General features: G+C 39.7%; 1 protein-coding gene across 1 annotated transcript in view; it reads left to right on the top strand.

Moving 5' to 3' along the window:
* The first annotated feature begins 1,840 nt into the window (after nucleotides 1-1,840).
* LOC128472949 (CAP-Gly domain-containing linker protein 2-like) overlaps nucleotides 1,841-24,188 on the top strand; it is a 45,176-nt gene continuing 22,828 nt past the window's right edge. The window contains exons 1-3 of the mRNA XM_053454932.1: nucleotides 1,841-2,236; nucleotides 15,354-15,578; nucleotides 20,843-21,381. Of these exons, the coding sequence (XP_053310907.1) occupies nucleotides 15,467-15,578; nucleotides 20,843-21,381 (651 nt within the window). The 5' untranslated portion in view covers nucleotides 1,841-2,236; nucleotides 15,354-15,466. The remainder of the gene's footprint in view (nucleotides 2,237-15,353; nucleotides 15,579-20,842; nucleotides 21,382-24,188) is intronic.

The raw sequence follows: 24,188 nt of genomic DNA, 5'->3' as shown, positions 1-24,188 counted from the left end.
TGGGAGACTGAACTTTAATCTCATATTCATATCTCATACTCATATGTATCTGTTACTTGAGTTTATTTTTGGAAACAGCCAAAATAAAAAGCTTGTGTCAGTGTCCCAATATTTCTGGACCTAACTGTAGATTGTTGCCATAGAAAATGTTAAAGCTTCTTAAATGTTTTTTTGTATTGTTCTGATGTGGTTATACTTTCAGGTGAAAAGAAAAACTGACAGATATGTTAAGGTTTATGTGCACAACAGGCCAGGTGTAAGAAATAAGTATTTGAGGAATAAATATTTCTTTCGTTCACACAGCCAGCACTTAACATGAACATTTACAATATAATAAACAACTATTCTATCAACAATACCCAAACGATTAAAAAACACAATCACAACATTGACAATATACTGCTACTAAATGGAAGTAACAACTGTGAATTTAAAACAGAGGCATTCTATTTATCCTTATTGCCTGCCGGTGTCTGCCACTCTGGGAAGGCTTTTGGCAGTTACTGTAAACCTTTATCCATACCTCTGTGCTGAAGAATTCCTCTGTGTGAGTGGTAGTTGTTAGGCTGTCCTGAAGGGCTTCCTGAGTTAGCATTAAGAATGCTCTTCCAGTTTAAGAGTCTTGATGCAGCTTGGGCCTTGACTAGAACATGGATAGTTGGTCATCCTTGTGTTGTGGACCTCCGCCATGATATGCCCTCTTGGAGAGTCAGTTTAAATAAGGGACACTGCTGACTCTAGGGTGGTCATCATAGAATTCAGCCTCCCCAACATACCGTATACAGTTCTGGTTATAACTGTCCCCAGGTTCTTGTCAGCTGCCAGTATCCAGGTTCTTGTTCAACTATTGGTTACTGTCAGTAACCAAGTTCATGTTCTTCCTCTGACCATAGGTAGCTGTCAGTATCCAGGTTCTTGTTCTTTCTTTAACAATTAGTAACTGCCAGGGTTCAGGTTCTTGTTCTTCTTATAACTGTTAGTAACTGCCAGGGTCCAGTTTCTTGTTCTCCCTATAACCCTTGGTAGCTGTCAGTGTCCAGGTTGAAAAAATAGCCAGTGTGTTTACATGTAATCACTGTTGCTTACTCCTGAAAGGCATTGTTGTTTATAGAGGCAAGATGTAGGTTAATATCCAGTTACTAATCACAGTAATTGTAAAACTGATACCTCCAAATTTTTACATTTGTACATTTAATGGTTTGTTTATATTATTGGGTATACGTTGAGGGTACTATCTGCAAAAGTAATCACAATCACTTTTGTATACACAGAGTTGTAGTAAATTACCTTCAAGTAAGTTGTCAATAAGGTATTGGGTTGTGAATAATGCATTTCCTCAGCACAATACAAATACATGTAAAGAAATTCTGCATTAGTGATGCTACCATGTAAACTGAGGAGCTGTTTATGCCATCCATAACTCAATGGATCATAGGCACCCAGATGATGATATGGGAAAGAGAGAACATCATTATATAGCCCTGTGAAAACAAATCTATACATAGCAATAATGTATTTTATTTAAAGTGAATGCAAATATTTTCCTTTGTGTATAATAAAACCCTCAAATCTTTTTAATTCCTTTTAAATAGTAGAATTAGGTTAGTCAACGGTGGGACACATACCATCAAATTAAAAGAAAAATATCATGGAAAATCTGCCCTCCCTCCTGGTTTTCTGCACAACAGCAGATCTAGGAAACACAAACCTCTATTCTCTGCTGCTTCATAAAACAGCTGGATTTCCCCTCCTCCTCCTGACTGCTGATCTCCCCTCTGCTTCCTCTTTTGTTTCATACATTCAGTGAAGCAGACTGAGCCCATCCAAGAGAAGCAGGGAGGGAGTCAGCAGCAGCACAACCTTCCCTGTGATAAACACAGCAGCACTGCCTTTCTAGCAAAGGCTTGGGCATTCCCTTTAGCAATCAGCCTGGTATTCTGCTTGTTCCTGCTCCATACTCAAGATCCTGTATACTCCTGCTGTGCACAGATTTGTTTGTTATCTTTGCCCAGACACTGGATAGGCTTCACCTCCAAGAAGGGAGGAGGTGTAATTTTGGCCATTGAGGATTGCTGCTGTCATTGCTTGTACCCACTCTGGCAACTGGTTTCCTCCCCCACTGTCTATCCCTTGCCTGCAGGGAGTGGCTGATCACTGAGCTAGAGGCAGACTGCAGGGTTGGGCTGGTAGGATCCCTCTTCTCATCTGGTGCTTTGGGGTGCTGGCATCTCTGGAGGTAAGGATGTATGAGCATTGATGGAGAGATGGCAGTGGGTGTGTGCTGAAGCTCCATGGATCTCAGAATCCCTTGCTGCAACAAAGGCAGAGGAGTGGGTCCAGCGTGGCATGGATGGACAGTTCCACGCTGCCTGTCAGATACACAGGACTGGACCAAAACCCACAGCCACGTATCCACAGCCTTAGTTACACCATTGCATTTTTAGGATGGACATTTTACCATTTCCACCTATTGTTGATGTGGAGTGGAAGGGCTCTTTGTGTAAATCCAATACAGCTCTCTTTATTTACATTTAATTGTTAGTTTTAAGATACCATTGATAAGAAAGGACATAGATATGGGGTTCATTTATAAGGGGTTACAGTGTTGCAATAGATTATTTTGTGGCATGATTGTGAGATTAGCATACTTGGGTAGGACAGATGTGCAATATGGTGCCTAGTATCAGATGTATTTGTGAGACCATTTGTAAGGAACAATGGAGGCATCCACTACAGGCATCCTATGGTATTCTTCATTAGTCTAGGATTGCACTGCTGGGAATCATGGATCTTCTGGTCTACAGCTGGAGTGCCAGGGCTATAGCAACCCTGTGGTCCATTTTAAGTAGATGATACAGTACCCATGAAAATGTCACATGGCTTCCTTCATTTAAATATCCAGTTGCATTCATTTATCAACCCAAGTTAAATAAAGATTTTAATTGCAATAATAGTCCATTGCATTGCTCCAATAATCATTGACTGAATCATTGTGGTTTTTTTTAATTCATGATATATCATGCCTCAAGCCATTATAGAACAGTGCCGAAGCCTGTTCACTTCAGTTTGGACAGATTCATTATTTGTCTTAAACTCCATTATTAGGATATGACTTAGAAATTGTGTCTAATTTGCTAGGTCGATTTGTTAATGTTGAACTTTTCCTTTAGATGGACAATTTTTGATGTTCTCTAGATTTTAAGACTGCGAGCAGGGCCTCTTTACCTGATGTATTGGTTTGTCTTAGACTGTCAATTCTAGTTGTGTCATACCCTTTGAATGTATGTATTGTAAAAAGAGCTGGAAACGTTGTTGGTGCTATATAAATAAAAGATAATAATAATAATAATCATCAAGTAATGCCTTGCAGGAGGCCACCCATATGTTAGGCAAAAAGTCAAGTTAGTACCTTCATTCCACCCTAATATTTTAGTGGTGCTAACATATGTATGGACAGCCACATACTACTACCACATACTAAACTTGTAGCTGGTGAGTGTCAACTAGCACATAAAGGGTTCCTAGTTATGTTTTGTTAATTTCTTTAAGGAATTGGTAAACATTGCTAATTGCGCATACAAATTTAAAATCCGTTTTTGCTTGTCTGTATGCCAAGCAATCAAAGAGATTAAATTCAGTCTTTGTGTCACATAATGTCTTATTCTTTCACTCCACTATAATTTGGCCCACAATTGCTCCGATTGGATTCTTTACCAGGGAGATTTAAGGGGGCCTGGGCTAAACCCAGTCTAATGTAATCAGTCTGCAGTCTGCTTAGTGGCAACATGTCACAGAGAATATGTAAAAGGTTTGGTGTGCTGCTTTTTAACTAGAAAATGTTAAGTACTTTTATTATATTTACCTGTTCGATGCATACTTACTGTACAAATATTTCATTGAAAAAAAGACGGAAAGCATATTTGATCAGAGCAAGTACAGTATTCTATGAATACATTTATAGAAACGTAAACATATGTAACATACTAAAGTCAACTTACACTTTTGTAAGTTGTTTCTGATGTTAGATGTTTCTGATGTATGCATCTTAACAGCGTAATGGTTATGGGTGTTTACGATGCATGGTCCTGAGCTCAGTTACAACCACTGCTCAATGTGTTTGTCTCATCTCCTGTTAAGCTATAAAACCGTGTAAATGTATGTGCAGCACAGTTGTCTGGTGCCCTGTAGCATGTTATGTTCTTTTATAGCCATAGCCCAATGTTATATGGTTCAACAATTATCTGGTACCCCTGCAGCATATTGAAACACTGCTGACCCGATTTGGTGCTATGTCCACACAGCCCTCCCCCGGATCCAGTAACACCACTAATGAGTACCAGTTTATATAACCTTTCCCCAAGCTAGTGTCTTGCTCCCGATGGTGCTATGCCTCCACAACCCTCCCTTTAGCTTAAATAGCCTCTAGTAGGTAGCACTACTGCTTAGCATGGTCATCTGTGCACACAATGGCAACTCTTATTGATGGTTTCCTGACCCTATTTAAGGCCACTTTATCATAGCCCCTCCTTAGCTGGTACCCCTCACTCATACTAACCCTTGTTTTGTATACAATGCTATGACGTCACACCATTGGGATAACTCTTGACCTCGGATCAGTTTTCAGTCTTGTGGAAGTTGTACGTTCCAAAAGGATTTTAAGTGCTTATTGCATCTGCAAGAAGACACATATTACAGAAGATTGGCTAAAAGTTCATATTTAACAAAATATGGAGTGTCACATAAGAAGACTAACCGAAAGCTCACATTTTTTAGGATTTTTTCAAATACATCTTGTGATACCATATAAAAACCTTTTTTTCTAATGATCAAATGATTCTATTCAACTTTAAAACACAGAATTCATGGACAGTATATTTTTTTACATTTTAAAAACCTAGCGAGTTCAGCGGTTTAATGCATGCCATTTTAATGAAATCAAAGTAAGGTTTCAATGAGAAGCACTACTTGTTCTCTTACAAGTGACTGCCCACAGGGATTGGAAGTGTACTTTCCTGGGCACGCTCTCCTATAATGGCTGTTTAGAGAACTGAACCCAACCTTGACCCATATGTTCCATTTTCTAGCTAGTCTGCTAGACATATAACTGAAATGGGTGGGGGTTCCTACAGAGTGTAGACATGACTATTCATTTAATGTGCCTTTTAATGTATATGAAGATCAGGAGAAAGTTTTTTCCCCCGACTAATACAAAAGCCTGTGTTCTAATACCAAAATATTGTGTTAAAAGGGCACTCCAGCCATCATATGCACTTTAAAAAATATGATAGGTGAGTCGTCTCCTTACATTTTTGTGGCCTTCCTTTTGCAAATGCATGAATGACACGCAGAATGCCACCATATGCATTTGCCTCTTTCCACGTCCTCAGCTAAACGCAGTGCAGGAGATGTGTTTGGCAAGACACTTCTCAATGTAGTGTTAGACTCACCTCCAGTGAGCTCCAGCACTGGCTCTGGGAAAGCTACGCGTGTGGGTCAGTTCAGACACGCGTGTGGAAAGTGTGGTGGTAGCGTCCATTTCCGTCAGAAAGCACTACCTTACTTTAAATGAGAGCCGTTTTCTGCCGCTGATTGACTTCTGGGGTTTAACATTCTGCAAATAATTATTTCATCTTATCGCTACTGTATTCCTGCCACAGGCTTTGAATCAGACGGCGGTGATTAGACACTTCCCAAGCGCCCAACGGTAAATGTCACTAGTCTAAGGTCATCAGTAGCTTGCCGGATTTTACACAGGCAGAAATCTCCAGTCTTATCATGACATGGGAAGTTGTTAAGCTCCTTGCTGGGAAAATATTTTAAGCGGGCATAATCACACATACTTTTTTTTTTTTGCTTCCTGTCAGGGTGTGAGAAAAGCCAGACCTCTTGTAGATGAAAACTGTCTCTCTAAGCCTCAATGTTAATCCTTCTCTGCTCTCCGCCATTGTGCATTTTGTAGGTCTATAGCTTTTCCAGGAGACATGTATAACACGAAGGCTATAGATTTCGATAAGCGTGGCGCTACTATAAAACCAGATCAACCAGCTCCTCGGGGCACCCATTTGTATGGATCTGTTAGAGAATGAATGTTTTCCTTTAAATGCATAATTGCAAAATTTCTTATTTTATTGTTTATGATCAGGCCTTAAAAAAATCAAGAACTGTCCCTGCGAATAAACAAGTCATGTAGTTTACGCACTAAGATGGCAAAACTACATGGTGTATTCATGCCTTTATGTGTAGCTCTTTCTGAATAAAGCAGCTCGGTGCACACAGTTTTTCTTTAACAGTCCTGATTTGCATTCAAAGTAAATACTGCCCGACTACATTACATGACCACAGCTGCCAGTCACAGACTTTCCGTGTAGATCTCTCTATGGATCTTTGGGGTGTGTTCTAGCGGCATTAGGATGTTTTATACACGGATTCTCAGATAATCTCCTATATGAAACAAATACTTAAGAGGAAAAAGGTTTTATTATATATATATATATATATATATTTTTATTGCAAAGTATAAAATAATTGTACATTTAACATACATGTGGAGAGTAGAGCCATGAATCTGGTTCAATTGAGATAAATGTACCACAAATCATTGTATACCAATCCTCCAAAAAACAGTGATACATTTCATACCAGTTAATGAATCCGGTTCAGTATATTTCTTGTTTTTAGTTACATTTTTCTATTTCAGTCTACGGAAGGATGTCTGTTCAGATGTATATCTGCCAAAGTAATCCAACCTGAAAGGAAAAGCTACTTTTTTTCTTACAAAGTTTGAAAAACACGTGTTTTGACCCAGGTGAAACTTGGATTTTTGCCACAGCAGGTATTAAGACAGCCAAGTAATTGCAAATTTAACATGAGACCCATGAATTTGCAATTCAATTCCATATGGTGGACCACAAATAAACACTAAACAACATAGTTTTGTATGCTGTAATACAAAGGCAACCTTTAGGCCTTCATTTGTTTTTGTACTTCTGTAGCTTTTGAGAATGATGGGGTTTGCAGACCAAAAGCTGTTATGGGACTTCACGTAGCCCAAGTAGCCTTGCTTTAGTGTAAAAAAATATACCCTCAAAGATTTGCCAGAAAGTACAGTCCTCACCTTCGTTCGACTCCTCTACTAACCCAATAGATTTTGAATTCCGATGCGGCCCTCTATTCTGTTATCACATGTTGCACTAGGTTGAATGAGGATTTTTGTTCCTTACAGGCACCCATCAAATAATTGTCTTTTGTAATGGTGATAAGATAGCAAGTGCATGAGAGATGTGTAAGGTTTATAGTGACATTATTTTGAAGCTATTGCTGTAAGCATATTGCTCACAGCTTGACTCGATCATTCTGTGTCCATTAGAGTGGGGTGATTCGAGTGATATAAACTGTTATGAGGTGCACATCCTGTGTTCCAGGGAATTACAGCAGATGACATCTTACTCTAAATTTCACAGGATTGCACCACAACTCTAAGCCGGACAAACGTCTGTGACTCATGCTAATAAAAATCAGATGAGGTTTTCCAGGCTTCCTGTTAAAGCTGCCGCTGATTTAATTGCTTACACATGTTCTATTCTGGTTCCCAGTAGTAAGAGGATGACTGTTGTGTTCAAATAAATAGGGGGCTAAGCAGGTTTCAAGGCGAGGAACAAAGTATAAATAGAAAAACAAAAATATAAAAGAGACAAGAGTAGTATTGCAGTATTTAGTAAACTATTGCTTCCTGCTTGCATTCATGCACTTCGAAGTGGTAGATTATGTCATTGTCACAATCCAGGGTCGCCATCCTGCCTTAACGCACGGGAGAGTACCCACGTTCCATACTCATATCCTTACGCACACGACAAAATAACAGTCCCCAAGAATAAAAACCTCTGTCAGGAATTTTATGGTGCCCAATGATTCTGGTGTCTTTTGCTTAGAGATTGTTCGTTTTTGGTTAACTCTAGTTTTATTCTCTTCTTTATATCTATAATCTTTGCTATATACGTTTATGTTTAGCAAGAAACATGTTGTAGAGTTTATGAGCCAACATCATTATTTTTTCATAAGCCAAGAATGATAATGGCCATAGGAATCAATTGAAGGCAAAACAAAAAGATTAATCAGAACTTCCTCTACTTTAAGGGTAATCTGCTGCTTTGGCTGCTGGGAAGTGAAACGGAACTCTTTTCTCCTGATTCATTCTGGTAATCTTTGGTGGCCCATTGCTATTTGGCACTTCTTCCTCTCTATCCATTGGTCCTAACATGGACACGATATGTTGAGGCAGCCTTCAACGTTTAGGGCCACACATTTTTGCACTAATCTTCTGACGCCTATATGAGATGTATTTATAAGTTTACATCAAGTCATACGTTTTTTTTTAACCCCTTGGCTTCTCTTGCGTACAATGGGCTCATCTTGTAGTTGCCTGCCTGGGATGATGTCTAAGTGACCCTTATCCAGTATATATTCCTAGAACTCTGCTTTTTCGAACTGTAAAAGTATGGATTTCTTTAATTTTTCTGTTGTTTCTACGTCTACAGCTTCTACCAGTCGCTCTATTTGTATCTATTATATAAATGAATGTTTTCCAAATAGACTATAAAGAGTTTATTCCAGTAAATGAACTATTTTGGGAATTATCATCAGTCTATATATACTGACCATCTTCATGTATAAGTCATGTTGACTCCCTAGTAGTTGGACAAGGTTTATGATTGTTGCCCTTTTTTCGATAGGTATTTGTAAGTGCAAACACACTGTATCATTATGGAGATGTCCTTTGTAAGCTTATGATTTTGGGAGTTGGTAAACTGAACTTTTTGTGCTGTCTTTGCTCCTGCAACAGGGGAGCGGGACATATTTTTAAAGCTTCATATGTTCCAGTGTGATGCAACCACTTGTTTTAGAAAGTAGCAGTCAAAACTAACACCAGCATCTACTTTTGTGTATGTTATCTCCCAGCGCTGCTTGATTTATGTCTAAAAAAACAGAGCCTCCCAGTATGAATAAGCACATTTACAGACGTAACATAAAAAACCCCTTCACGTTGTGTTTAGACATTACAGATTGTCTATAAATAATTTACAGTGATTGTGAAATGAGAGTTATGTCTCACTGCACACTTATCTTGCTATGTGAACACTTTAGATATGCTTAAACGGGCATTTAATTCTAATAACAAATATTCAACTAAGTTGGCTGTTCTACCTAGACTAAAACTGAGGAACATATATTTGAACCTACCGCTTATTATATACATTACATTATATTTATTTATATAGCATGTGCAGATTTCAGATATGGCTGTTAAAATAAGGGAAAATATTTACCAAAGACAATTTAAAATTAACAATAAGGATAAGCGGGCCCTGCTTTTGCAAGTAACATCATTAATACTGTAAATCCAAAGAATATACTATTTTGTTACATTTTAAAAAGGATACCAGAAATGTATAACCCTTCAGTTTTTTTATGCTACTTTATGTTTATCTTTACACCATGGAATATGTTCCTTTCGAATGCATGAGTTTGACTTGATATTATTTATCATTCCATTAAGAGAACAGTGAATTATTAAATTATCTTTCCCAAATGAAGCTGTTTCCTTACAAATGAGACATATAAGAGCCTCTTTCTTATAAAACATCTATATTTTAAAGCTTGCATAATTACTTAGATACTTCTTGTTTATTCTTGATCACAACCAAATTGCTGTTAAAATATTGATATAATAATTATTTTTTTCCTGATTATATGAAATATCAGTACCCTGTGTCCTTGACTAAAGACAATTAAATTATTTGGGAAGTGAGTTTCACTAGGTATCATTATTTTTTTTTGTAACCTATAAAAAGAAAAAGGATTTGATAAATACACAAATTATTCAGAAAAAAGTGAATAATTTAGACTTTTAGTCTTGCAAATAGCAGCCTGGGTGGAGTACACATACTTTTTGCCAGATGATACTTCAACCCAACAAAATGAGTTCTTTGCTCATCAACATATGTTCCAAGTGTAACTTGGCTGACCATTGCAGAAGTTTAGGAAGCATTTTGTGTTCTTGTTCAAACAAAAATCATACACAGAGTACTATGTAATATAGTACATAGTTGTGTCATGTGTCATTCATGTCGACCCAAATGTGGAATTCATAACTGTGCTGTTTTAAGGGCCTATGTTCTGTGCCTTCAGGGCCTAGGTAGTTCTGAACAAGTGTCCCTAACAACTTTTTAGTCCCCATTAGCAATGATATTCTAGTGCAGATAAGCCGACTGTCATATTGCATACCGTTTATAAGTTTAGGAGGGCCATTCCCTCTTTGGGACCAAAATCACTCTTTCTTCCTCTACTGTTCTTCTATTGTAGGAACTCAGAAGGTTTGCTGGGTACGAGTGGATTACAGTGTTCTGCACTACTAAAAGCTACTATACTGTGTATAGAAACCAAAGAAAATGTTGAGATGTATGATATTGTAGAAATATTTGGGTACAAACCTCTTTTTAATCTAGTTATCCACTAAGGTTTTTTTATTATTTTTTTTAAATAATAGAACTTTGCCAGCATTCCATGTCCGAAATTATGCATGGCTGGTAAACCCTTTCCCCTCACATATTTCCACACAACATACGCTTAGCTTTGTATAGAGTTTCATAAGATATCTTAAATGGCGAAGGATTTGTTAAATATACAAATGATAAGCAGATATAAGAAATTTTTTTTTAGAGTGAATAATACATATACGTTTGGTCATTTAGTGTATGTTTCTTTGAAACACTGAAAATAGTAGGCCGTTAACATCTCGTATTAATGATATGCATGTGAGAGGCAGTGACATTCGACAACACTCTATTATATGTATGTGCATCTGCAGACTTAAATAAAGACCTGATATAACACTTTTTGGGCTGAACCTAAGGCCATCCGTGACCCATTTGTAATACATATTCTCCATAGTTGGTGGCCAGATGACCAACAAATACAGTTAAAAGTTCATGTATGTTCTTGTTTTTATACAGCCAAAGCAGTTTTAAGTAGGGAGGGTCACTACTGTGAAAAATAGTATCAGGCAAAAATAAATATTTTGTCATCTGTCTGTCAGGATCACAGCTTTTCTAGACAGTAGCCACAGTTGTCTTTTGATCTGAAGTGGTGGTCTAACATTCTGTGCCACATTCTTTGATCTTTGCAGTTCTATAATCTGTAGTATGAAAACAGCGTATGCTACCAGAAGGCTTTGATTTGATTAGCCACCCCACAACCAGCAAGAAATGTTTCATCTTGAATCTTTTTTAAAACACACTTGATTAATCCATGGAGCTCCTATGACATTTTACTGGGGGTGCCTTAATGATAACACAAACCACATGCCTTATTCGTGGTGACTTAGCATCGACACTCAATACAGAAACCTTACTTTTATTGTACATAAATATAAACTCGTTCAACTTAGATGATCTAGCTTAAATGACTTTCTTCATTGCATTGCTGTGAAAGACCCTATAATTACAAATTCCAGCAACTAGTTGAACTCTACAACATAACGTTCATTAATGATTATACAGCTACTCTTTAATTTGTTACTCACACAGCTAGAAACGGGGATGTTTAAGAATAGAAGGGCATGGGTAGTTTCCTACAAAGTAATGGAACATTAGGAAAATAAAACAATAATATTATGCACATTTTTTATAAGATCAGTAAAAAGGCATGTTTGCCAGCATCTTCTAAAGCAGCATGCTGCATTACAAAGAAGTGGGGATCGTTAATTACTTGTTACACTAAGTAAAATATTATGTAGCAATGACTGTTTATTAAACTAGTACTAGTGTGAAAATTGTTATAATTGAACAAACCAGACATTTAAGTATAGGTTTGCCATATCATCTATGCCCCACAGCCACCCGGTTTTTACCAGGTCAGTCACAATTTCTGGCCTCTGTCCACCAAAACACCCACATTGTCCTACTTTTGGTGACAGTGGGGATCATGGGCTGGTAGAGGAGGTTTTCTGATATCCTTTGGCCTGACCAGCAGGCTTTGACATTGATTGAGATCTGTGGAAGAAAAACCTAAATCACAGCATTTTAGCCCTGTGAGATGGCCATACAGGTAAGGTACAGTAGATGTTCCTGCCCTGCCTTCAACCCTGCCCCATCCACTTTTAACCATGCCCTCCAACAATAAAGGTTTCTTAGTCTGGACACCTGAAATGTTTGGGGTATTAGATTGAAGTGTGTATGATGGCTGAAGTGCCCCTTTAAGTAGTTTATTTCCTTTTCTGGGTTTCCAAATTCCCCATAATGTAGGAAACTATTTTATATGTGTTGGACGGCAGCCTATAAATAATAGATGTTTCCCAGAAAACATTAAAAGTCACAAACATTATTGTGACTTTTAGGGCTGTAGAACACTGTGATAAACTCAGACCCAGCAAGCATTCTGAGCTCCTAGAAAAGAGGAACAGTAATGGAGGGAAGAGAGAGAGGGTGGATTTGGGGCACTTTGAACATATTACTTAGTTTTTCAGGAGCTGTAAAAAATTCAATATACAGTAATACTACTTCTACTACAAAAACGCATTCCCCACGGAGTGTTTTTTAAGAAAAGCTTTAGCGGAGATGAGGAATAGATCTGACAGATCACCTTGATAGAATGTCACAGAAGGTACCCACCATACCCTGAGGCTTACACAGCCTGCAGTCTGCACAGCCGGGCAAATGAATCAAATGTGACATTCTATCCAGAACATCCTGCATCTGCTGCAAACCTGCTCGCTTAATGTGACCACAAAGTCATAGGAAGGCATACGGCACATCACAGCTTTAATAGCATTGTCACCACGGGTTTCAAAAATGCATGTATACATTTGTAAAAATACCGTCACTAAATACAATGTTTACTTACCGTAATAACTAGTTAAGTTAAGTTAAGTACATTTTAAAAATGCTGTTTTCTGATGAATGTACCACTCTTGATATCACTGATGGAAATCCATTGTTGTTCTCAGTTTATTCTAGCATCAGAACAAGAGGTTCTGTCATTCGCTATTAAAGGGCTTGAGGTCCAGAATTAGGAGGGAACTAGAGAGAGGGAATTAGGTGCCCCTCTCTATAGTTCAGTGTGTGCGTTTTTAGAGTCTCTCCATGATGGTATTCATGACGGGGGTTCACTGTTACACTGTATAGAGCTGGCTTTGTCTGAGTTGCCAATTCCCAAAATAAGACATTTTCTATGTCCCAAAACAAAGAAAGCTGTAAGAAGCAATGTCACAAAATGTGAAATATGAAAGTCTCCACTTATACTGGCTTGTTTCTTATTTATTGTATATTTTATGCAATATTTTATGCAATACCAAAGATGTGATTCTCACATCTCAATCAAATAGAAAAAGAACACAATAATGATGTATATAAGGCACTACTGTGTGGCTTGCTGAGTGGGAGCTGCGACTGGTAGTTCAGTGACAAGAACAGGGACCTAAGGCATTTAGATTGCACCATCCTTTAAAATATAAGGGTCACACAAAACAATTCTCAGATAAACTCATAATTGGAGAGCAATCACCACAGCAACAAATACAATGTTCCCTTTGAGCTTTTTTCTTTTAAAAAAACTGACCCAAATTTTAAACTACAATCAAAGTGTGTTTCTTCCATAATTTATTTGTTTATATCAGCCTCCCAGCATAAGATTTTTACTGGTCTTACTTTTAGCAGGAGCCTTTAATCACCACACTTCCAATAGATATAAAACTTAAGTATCATTACATTATGTAGTCACCATTTGTGCACTGACATATCGAGCATATTTTCCCCATCAGGTGAGCAAGCTGTGTTTTTTAGCTTAGGAGAAATCAGCTACTTAAAAGCTCCGGCAGATTGGAGGTAGTGCTTTCCTCGCTGAGAAGACATGGGAAGTTACATTTTCTGGTCTTGCTCGGTAATGTAACAGGCAAACCTCGGTATTCTACAGCATGGAGGACTTTAGCCTTCATTGTCTGTGGTCAATAATAACACAGAACAGATATTGCTTCTATAATACAATATTTTCTGTCTGGAATTAGATCACACCATTGGAATTAGCCTGGACTTCAGTTACCCTTTTTATGTATTGCAGGAAACAGATGCAGTGAAGAGGGCTTAGGTACCAAACTAAGAGTGTAGAAACCAGGGGTAGAATACTAGAAGTCGTATTTAAAAGCATATAATCTAGTACATTTTCCATAACTTCTGTTTTAGTAAGTATTAATAATTCCAGAAATAAGTAGGATTTATAAAACATTAATCCCCGAGGCATATGGAATATCCTTGTAATAAAAGCACCAGAAATATTCACTATGCATATAATAGAGATATTATGCCTGTTTAAATGTGCGTGAGGGTGCTTGCTAGGTAGCAGTTATAATTGGATAATGTGTTTAGTGATCCAATTTTCGGCACAAATCGTCGGCACACTGTGCACTATGTGAGCTAGCGAGTAGCAACAGGAAGGTTTGTTTATCAAAGTAGATCATGGAGGTTGAAGGCCTCTAAATTTTAAACGCCTTCTTTGCTACAGCGCCTGGTTATAAAGAGGGAATCTGAAAAGATCTGAAAAGAAGGAAGCTGTTCTGGCAGTTATTGACATCTGTTTTACTGTTCTGTAAAAAGCGGGTGCCTAGAAAAAATTCTGGACTAGTAGTACTGTTACCAGACCTTATAACACCAAACCAACAACAAAGATGGTTTCCAGACACTCATCTGATGAAGTGCTATGACACTACACAGCTCAAAGTTTTGTATGCATCACCAACACAATTAACTATATACTAGTTAATAAGTTAATTATTCTTCTCTGTCCTTTGCTGCCATGGATACCATTCTCACACATTTTGTTACGGAGTAATTAGTTGTGACGTGTCTGCAGAAATGAAGAATAGTTTATTTATTAGAATGAAGTTTATGCTGATACAGTGTATTTTGTAAATTTAGCCATTATAGAATTCCCAAATGCTCACTAAACCCAGACATCTGTTGAAACATTTTATCACAGCTAATCCAGTTTACAGTGTAACATGTGGACAGCCGAGGCTACTGTTGCCTTCAGGTTAAATCATTACAAAAGCTCTTTTATAGAAATTTCACTGTGCAAGCGATCATTAAACTTAACTTATGATGATGGTGAGATTCAATTATTTATAAGAAACATTTTGAAAAATGACTGTACATTCTATAAATGTATCTAATTTAGTACATAATAAATGGGGAGTTGGATGTTAATTGTGCATAAAAATATACCTTTTAGTACTTTTATCCAGAGTGAAACCTGAAAATGCACTTTATGTGTGATCTAGAACCTAATATTGTCCTTTGTTTATTTAGGTTCCTGAATATGGAAGATGACATCCAGTGCAGAGATGCCTGACATTTAAACATTAACGTGTATCCTGATACAGAAGAAAAACCGCTGGCTGCTTGAATATATTTCTGCAACAATGTTGAAACCAAGTGGACTTAAAATCCCTGGGAGGGGAGCTAAGCACTCCAGTCCTGTGGGCAGATCTTCTGCAGGGGCAAGTGTTACTGGCAGCACCAGTTCCAAGGAAGGTAAGGCATTCTTGACCCTTAAGTCATTATATGGATGTGGTGACTAAAAGCAGACTTGAACCAGACTCTCTGACTTAACAAGAACACAGGGATTTGTGGCTTTAGAGAGACTTCTCCCTAACTCCAAGGTATGGGGTTATATTGTTTTATAAATATTTTGTTCTTAAAAGTATGGTGAAATGAATCAATACAGTTAAATATAATTTACCCCTGTCATCATTTGTAAAAAGATTGAGCTATTGCTGACACCAGCATTTCATTTTTTTGCATTGCAGGGTCAAACAAAATGAAAGCTGAGTCAGGATTTGGCTTTGTTACAGGGCATAGTTTTCCCTTTGTCTAATGGTGCAGCTTAATGCCAACACTGTCCTAGTGCAGATTGCCCAATTGTGCCCCCACATTGGTTTTTGTCCAGTTCCACAATATAAAAGTACTCTGAGATTATCTTTATAACGAGTCAAAGGATGCGGTCCAAAAATGGTCCATATAAAACAAGTATAATACACTTGCTGTGTGTATAAAATATTTATCCAGGCACAGTGGGGATACTAGCAAGCCAAGTGAATAAAGAAACTAATGGGTATGATCATCATGAGACTGCAGTAAGATTCTATGACCTCTGGTCATTTTACACTTTATGTTCTTACAGTATTTTGATTCTGGCAGCCTTTTTTTTGGGGGGGGGGTGATAATGAAGTAGTTTAAGTAAAAACTAGTCACAGCCAGAAATGCTATTACTGCTGAAACCTACTTTGGGATCACAATCTGCTCCAACTGCAAAGTGTGCTTTGTTTGATTGAGTTTCAACTACCAAAAGGCATTCCTGCAGGTTAAACAATCCATTTTGCCTAAAATCAGTCATCTAGGGAAAAAACCATCCATTATTTCATGAAAGTGCTTGTTCATTTTCCACAGTTTTAGTTTGTCTTCATCTGTTAAAAGATCTTAATCAACAAATAAAATGCTTACATTGACAGAATGGGAATGAACTTCATGACAATATGACTATAGTGCTAGAACCCTGTTAAGTAACATATACAAAATACGGTATGTTTTTTTTAAGTATCACAGGGAACCGAAAATGTATTTAGTAACCACCTTTATGCCTTAAAGCATCTACTATAAAATTACCCCCCACAGCTATCACACGATTGCAACTTTCCCTTCACCATTAAGTGTTATTTACTTGTCCCTGCCTTACTTGTTGAGTAACTTGTGTTTTTATACCATGTAAAATATAAGATTAACACTTTGGAGTTTATTCACTAATGGGTGCCTTTGCAGGAGAGTTGTCATGTGAACTTCTTGACTTCACTTTACCTTATGAAGGTCAACCCTAGTGAGCTTCTCCTGCAGGAAGAGCTTGGTTGGCCACGTATTACCCATTCATTTATACGTTATTCATGGCCAGTTCCGCTCTTCTTGCTGGAGAAGCCTGCCCGCATGTCGCCCCATCATAATGAAAAGTGAAGCGAGGCATTGAAACTCTCCGTTTAGTGAATAAATCTTATAGGGCAAGCAGTGTAATTCAAATTATATGTGAACATAAAATATGCAGGAAAGAAACTTATTTAAGCTGTACAAGTGTTACAAACGGTATTTTGGCAGGCAGTACATCTTCCTTTTTTATGGATGATGCATTACACACCCAAAATGAGGGAACTGAATATACAAAGCCAATAACATTTCTGCTTCTATATGTCTATAAAACAAAGCGATGGCTGGGGGATGGGTGCCAGAGGTAAGATTATGAGATGCTTAACTAAATTAACTAAATATAAGATGTTTCTTGACATCACAAGCAGTAAAACCGTCTGCTTTTCTTAGTTGCCATGGAAACTTTCTGGTTGGAATCAGTTTTGTTCTCCTCCTCATTTTAGATTTTAGGTGTGTGCTTATTTTTTCTTTCATCCTTATTGTTCACCAGACACCTAAAATAAAGTATTCTAATTTATTGCAGACTCATTTTAATGCAAATGTGTATTTTCTTTTATGTGGGAACAAAGCACTTCCTGTACCAGTAAGCACCAGCCTTGTACCATGACAGCCATGATTATAGCATGCAATGCAAGCTACAAGGCGAAGAGAACAAAGAACTCTTAGAAGCCACTGAAAGCTCCATTTCCAGACATAAAAACCAAGAATACAGAAACACAGCAAAATGAAAAACAAAACACAAAAAATACCCACTAATGTGCAATGCTACCATAAATAGTGGGTGACTATAACTTGATCCATGTGCACTTGTAACATAGTAATTTAGGTTGAAAAAAAGACACAAGCCTGTCTAGGTCAATCCTGTTGTTGATAAAGAAAAAGGCAAAACTCCCATATTGAAGCAACTTCCAATTCTGCTGCACAAAGAGCACACTTTTTCTTGAGTCCAAAATGGACCTGATTTCTCACTTGTTCAACAAGCTACAAATCATTTGCAATCATGCAGTGCCTCTGGAAAGCTATAATCACAAATATCAAACCGCCAGAAAGCATTTTGTTTTCTTGCCGGTACACCAAAGTGACAAGAAAGGGGACCAAGGAGATGGGGTCCCCAATCTACCTCTATGTAACTGAACTGTCCCAATGGAGATGTGCATCCCATTCTTTCCTCCATAACTAAGGGTAGAGGAAGTTCAAGATCTTCTTGCCCCCCCCCTATAGAGGGGAACCTGCCTAACTCCACCAAAACATTGAGTAGTAAGGAGCCCAGTGAATAAAACTATGTCAAATAAATCCAATCAAAAAGTGCACAAAAACAAAAAGGTGCAATGTGCAAACCGCACGGAAAAAAGCTGAATCGATCCCAGGCCCATGTCTGGCATTATGGCCATAGGCTAATATAGTAAGGATTTTTTTAAGTGCAAAAAGGGTCCAACAGTGTGATTCAGTGCACTTATGAGCACCTGTCAGGACCCGGGCGAGCAGGTCGGGTAGGAGTCCATGTGCAGGGGATACGGGGAACTCTGTCTGTACCCCTTTATGCATGGTGACACTGAGATAGGTACAGACAGAGTAGCAGAACTGGATAGGACGAGAGACAGGAGCTGAGGCAGGTACAGGCTCGGGAGCTGGGGAAGAGAGACAGGAGCTGAGGCAGGTACAGGCTCGGGAGCTGGGGCAGAGAGACAGGAGCTGAGGCAGGTACAGGCTCGGGTGCAGGTACAGGCTCGGGTGCAGGTACAGGCTCGGGTGCGGGCCCACTGGCAGGTAAGCCCACAGGCAAGTTCAGGTACGGGTCCAGGCTCGGGTGCGGGCCCACTGGCAGGTAAGCCCACAGGCAGGTTCAGGTACGGGTCCAGGCTCGGGTGCGGGCCCACTGGCAGGTAAGCCCACAGGCAAGTTCAGGTACGGGTCCAGGCTCGGGTGCGGGCCCACTGGCAGGTAAGCCCACAGGCAGGTTCAGGTACGGGTCCAGGCTCGGGTGCGGGCCCACTGGCAGGTAAGCCCACAGGCAGGTTCAGGTACGGGTCCAGGTACAGGTTCAGGCACAGGCAAGGCCCACTGGCAGGGCGGATGGGAACGGAGGCCCACTGGCAGGGCGGATGGGAACGGAGGCCCACTGGCAGGGCGGACGGGAACGGAGGCCCACTGGCAGGGCGGACGGGAACGGAGGCCCACTGGCAGGGCGGACGGGAACGGAGGCCCACTGGCAGGGCGGACGGGAACGGAGGCCCACTGGCAGGGTCAGGTACGGGAACGGAGGCCCACTGGCAAAGCGGACGGGAACGGAGGCCCACTGGCAAAGCGGACGGGAACGGAGGCCCACTGGCAAAGCGGACGGGAACGGAGGCCCACTGGCAGGGCGGACGGGAACGGCTCAGGCACGGGTTCGGGAACAGGCACGGTTTCAGGCACAGGCACGGGTTCAGGCACAGGCACGGGCACGGGTTCAGGTAGCGGCTCAGAGCAAAGCAGTCCTTACGTCAATGCCAAGGCCCTGACTGAAGGGCAGGGCAGGTCTTTTAAAGGCAGGGCTTCCCTCAATTCATGAGGCGCAGCTGTACCTGATAATCAGGTTCAGATCACTCCAGAGGGAGGACAGAGGCCACTAGTGGTAGCAGATGTATTAGCCTGGAGTATAATTCAGCCATGGTTCAGGCAGCAGAGAGTGGACCCTGACAGCACCATTCATGAGACACCACCATGCTGGGTGTCCAGACATTTCAAATCATTGCCCCCTCAGCCATAAGGCGAGAGGACCACATGTTCCCATTCTCACAGGTATTCACTTGAGAGACTCAGTTTGTCCCCAACTCACTAAAATCTCACTCTAGAACACAGTGATGCAGAAACTCGGTTCTGCATTCCTGATAACAGTATGTGTGATCAGCTGTCAGTGGGTTACCAGAGACCCCAGCAGGGTCTGTGCAGAGTGTGCAGAGTGTCTAATGCAGGCGCCAGCATTCACACCACCTAAACACTTATTATGGGAAGGAGCTAGGCTGTCATAGAATGCAAAAGCTCAGGATGTCCTATTAAATCCTTGTGGTAGTGTGTTCATGTTTTACAGGACACAACACTAAGTCCTAAAGTCATAAAGGAGTAATCAAACACTGGCAATGACATATGGGCCCTGTAGGGTCACTTGTGTATCCAACAGTCCACATACATTTGGTTATATAGTGTAGCTAGAGGGCGGGCAAAGGGGCAAATGCAAATGAGAGATTCTGTGGAATCCCCCTATGCATTTGCAAGAAGAACACCACAAAAGTCTAAAGTGCATATGATGGCTGGAGCGTCCCTTTACAAGGACACGGCAACTATTATATGCAGTTTAATACATATGACAACTGAGTGTCCACTTTAAATTAACGGGTTTTTTTACCCCTTGCAAATGCATGGAGTGATACATCAGAGTTGCCCCTATACATTTGCTCTCTTTTTCTGAACTCTACCCCTGTGGTTTGCATAAGATGCATTTGAACAAACACACCTCTTACTTACCAGTGCACAGCCAAAGGTGGTGGTAAAAACTGATGGAGGTATGGGCAGTATGCTGCAGTGTTTTAACAAGACAAATTAATTTAGGTAAAACATACATCAGAAAGTAAAAAGCTGTTGGTGGATATATATGAGACATGAAAACTATTTATTTTACCTTAATCAATGTATCCTTCTGATTTCCAAAAAAAACCTGTCTGGCACCATAGTTTAACTTAAACCCTTATTATCACAGGATAATTGTAACTTCCACATAAAGGCTACAGGATTGATAAGCATGTCTATAAGTGTTTGTTTGTTAATATTGCCTTGCTTCTTGCACACAGGTTCTCCATTGCATAAACAGGGATCTACCTCTTCAGTTGGTGCAGAAAAATCAAGTTCAAAGATCACTGAGGTTGGAGATGAGTTCTTGGGAGACTTTGTGGTTGGTGAACGTGTATGGGTCAATGGAGTAAAGTCTGGAGTGGTACAATACTTGGGAGAAACCCAATTTGCCCCAGGACAGTGGGCAGGAGTTGTTCTGGATGACCCAGTAGGAAAGAATGATGGATCAGTTGGTGGAGTTCGCTATTTTGAATGTCAACCATTACAGGGGATTTTTACTCGTCCATCCAAGTTGACTCGCCAGCCTGTGGCAGATGGTGCAGGAAGTGATTCTCATTCTGTGGAATCATTGACTACACAAAACTTGTCCCTGCATTCTGGAACTGCCACCCCACCTCTAACTACACGCATCGTTCCACTCCGAGAAAGTGTGCTGAACAACACCATCAAAACAGGAAATGAATCGGGATCAAATCTTTCAGACAGTGGGTCAGTTAAAAAAGGTGACAAAGATTTACGGATTGGAGATCGTGTTTTGGTGAGTCAAGATTTCCAGAAATATGTCATGAATGAATGTATGTTCCATAGTGTCAATATGATTTCATTGAGGAATATTATGCATAAGTACCTGGTAGGCTTTTATTGAAATCAGATATTTGCATATGATTTAAACAATGACACATTGACCTAAGCCTCCTGGAGTAATGTACATTTACAGACACCTGTATTTTATTCAAAAGCATTGGCTTGAAGAGCCGATTCTGCTACTGATATTCTAATAATGTTATACTGTAGTCATTCTTAAATTTTGATCCATGGACCTTTACAAGGTGGTCCTTAGAATAAGAACCATATTTTTAAAACAGAAGAATTTAAGATACAAGAATTTTAGATTAGGTACTCACAGGCACCCACAAAGGCAAGAGGCCAAAGACATGGGTATTCATAAGTTAGCATCTAGGTAACATATATACAAGATATTTCTTAAAACCTCTATGGATATAGGGTGTTCGGTCAGGTCTCTTTAAATGGGCCTGGGTAAGCCTTAAGAGTCTTTTGTTTCACTTATCTTTTGAACCAAGATATTGGTGTATCTACTGTAGCACCATTGCCCCTCACTTTAACTACCATTATATTTATTTTACATTAAAAAATATAATGGTTATCTTAAATTGTGCCTATGTGGTACAAAATGCAAACAATAAATGATATGCCTCAGATTGGGATTGTTTTACTTGAATAAAACGCATACAAAATATCATGATACCTTTCTTACCTTTCTATCTGCTCTTTGGACATCCAGATTTGACTTTTCTGGTAATAATAGTACCAGTAATCATTCATAAAGCACATTTAAAGCGTAATATGTGCTGGTTTTCCGTTATTAGCCTATAGCTAATATAGGCCAAATTCTTAGTGTTCTTTTTTAGGTTCACAGTTACTATTTGGCTCACAAATCCCTTTGTCTCTCATCCTATCCTTGATGTCTCTCTTTCCTAGGAGCTCAGAATATTTGATGGATATGAGTGTATCACATTGTTCTACAACCCTTAAAGTTACAACAACGTGTAAAGAAATGTGTTCACAAACTAAATTGTAAATCAGATCCAGTATTTATATTATTCAATAGGTCACAATCACATAAATAGCATTAGTAAAGATTTGTTCCCTCTTCCTCTAACCATACCCCCTAAAGCAAGTGTCTTTCTTTGGTCATTTTGAATGTAAGGGGGTATTTTTTTCAAACATTGAACAGTTTATAACTAGTGCTTTGGAGGGAGGGGGTCTTTTCAGTCTGCGGTATTCTTTAACAAATTATAGCTCTATTTGTATGATGATACATTAGGATTGGGAAAGAATAATTGAATGTGGAAATGTTGCTGTACCTGGGCCTGTGGCTGGTAGGACTACATTCTTAACTATGGTACTGCTCCAGCAGCATACCTGGTCCTGTGGTGTGTGGGGAATGGAAGGATACGTGCGGCTGCTCACGGTCTTTGTAGAAAAATGTGTGCCCTAAAGTGCCAAGGCCGCTAGGTCATCCCCAGTCTGGCCCTGAACGTGGCATTTATGTGTGTAACACATTTGTCAATATATAAAATAAGACTTGGGGACAGGGCCGGCCCAAGGCAAAATGCCGCCTGGGGCGAATTTTAAAATGACGCGCCCCCCCCCTTATATACCCTTCCTCTCTCTCCGTTCCTCCACCCCCCCCCTTCCCTTTTACTTACCTTTCAGCAGTCCTGCGGCGAGTCTCCCTGTTCGTTCTCGGTGCCGGCTTGTAATGCTGAGCACTGGAAATCTTCCGGCACTCAGCATTACAAGCCGGCACCGAGACCGAACAGGGAGACTCGCTGCGGAAGAGAGAGAGAGAGAGAGGGGCGCCGAGCGGGTACTGACCACTCGGCACCCCTTTCTCTCTCTTTCGCTTTAAAAAAATTTAAAAAAAAGGGCTTGGGGCGGCAAAGTGCCGCCCCTTCAAAAGTGCCGCCTGGAGCGGTTGCCCCACTCGGCTCCATTGTCGGGCCGGCCCTGCTTGGGGACACACTGAAGCCATGCTATGAAGCCATCTCTGTCAATAATGTCATGAGAAAAATGGGAAAAGATCTAGACTTACACTGAACAGATTAATCATTATTACCTTTATGCGCTCATTTTAATGATAGAAATACAAGGAATTAGCAATTTCAGCATGTGTTACAAGCACATTGTCTTTGTTTCCTCTTAGCTGTAAGGACAGTCCTTTTTTAAACGATCAAGCTGAACAATGTGCGGCAAGGCATCCACATTTATTTAATTTTAATGCGGTATCCTCTTACTCTTAGCTGAGAGCAAATCATCCTAACACTATGGCCTCATTAGCCACATCAAAAAGGTATTGAGAATTAAACTGTTAGCAGATTCTGTCACTTCTTAACTTTGAAACTGTACAAAGCGGAGACTGTCAATCTGTGCGCATAATCTCTGCAAGACGTTACTGTGCTTTTGTGTTGGTGTGATAATAGTACAGACAGCAATTATAATGCCTTTGTCTCCAGCCTGCTAAAGTATTTGTAGTTCTACCTAAGAGTCAACCAAAATCTTAAAGTTTATCTAAAATTCTGAGTAGGTAATTACAATTCTTCTCCAACCTTCTTACTATAATTAGCAAAAGGAACGGAAATGTATTGTTTAAGCTCCTTCAGTGTTTCCTTCATATATACATATCCCAAATGTCCCTCTTTTGGACCCAAGCCAACAGCCATGCTTCAGACCATACCCGCTAAATCGAAAGTGTCCCTCTTTGGCTTTAGTGGAAAAGATATATAGTTAAGCTATACATTGACAATGTAACTGGCAAGGTGG

This window comes from Spea bombifrons, chromosome 2, assembly GCF_027358695.1.
Source record: "Spea bombifrons isolate aSpeBom1 chromosome 2, aSpeBom1.2.pri, whole genome shotgun sequence".
Lineage (NCBI taxonomy): Eukaryota > Metazoa > Chordata > Amphibia > Anura > Pelobatidae > Spea > Spea bombifrons.
The sequence above is the reverse complement of the archived record's forward strand: the minus strand, read 5'-3'. Positions and strand labels throughout refer to the sequence as shown.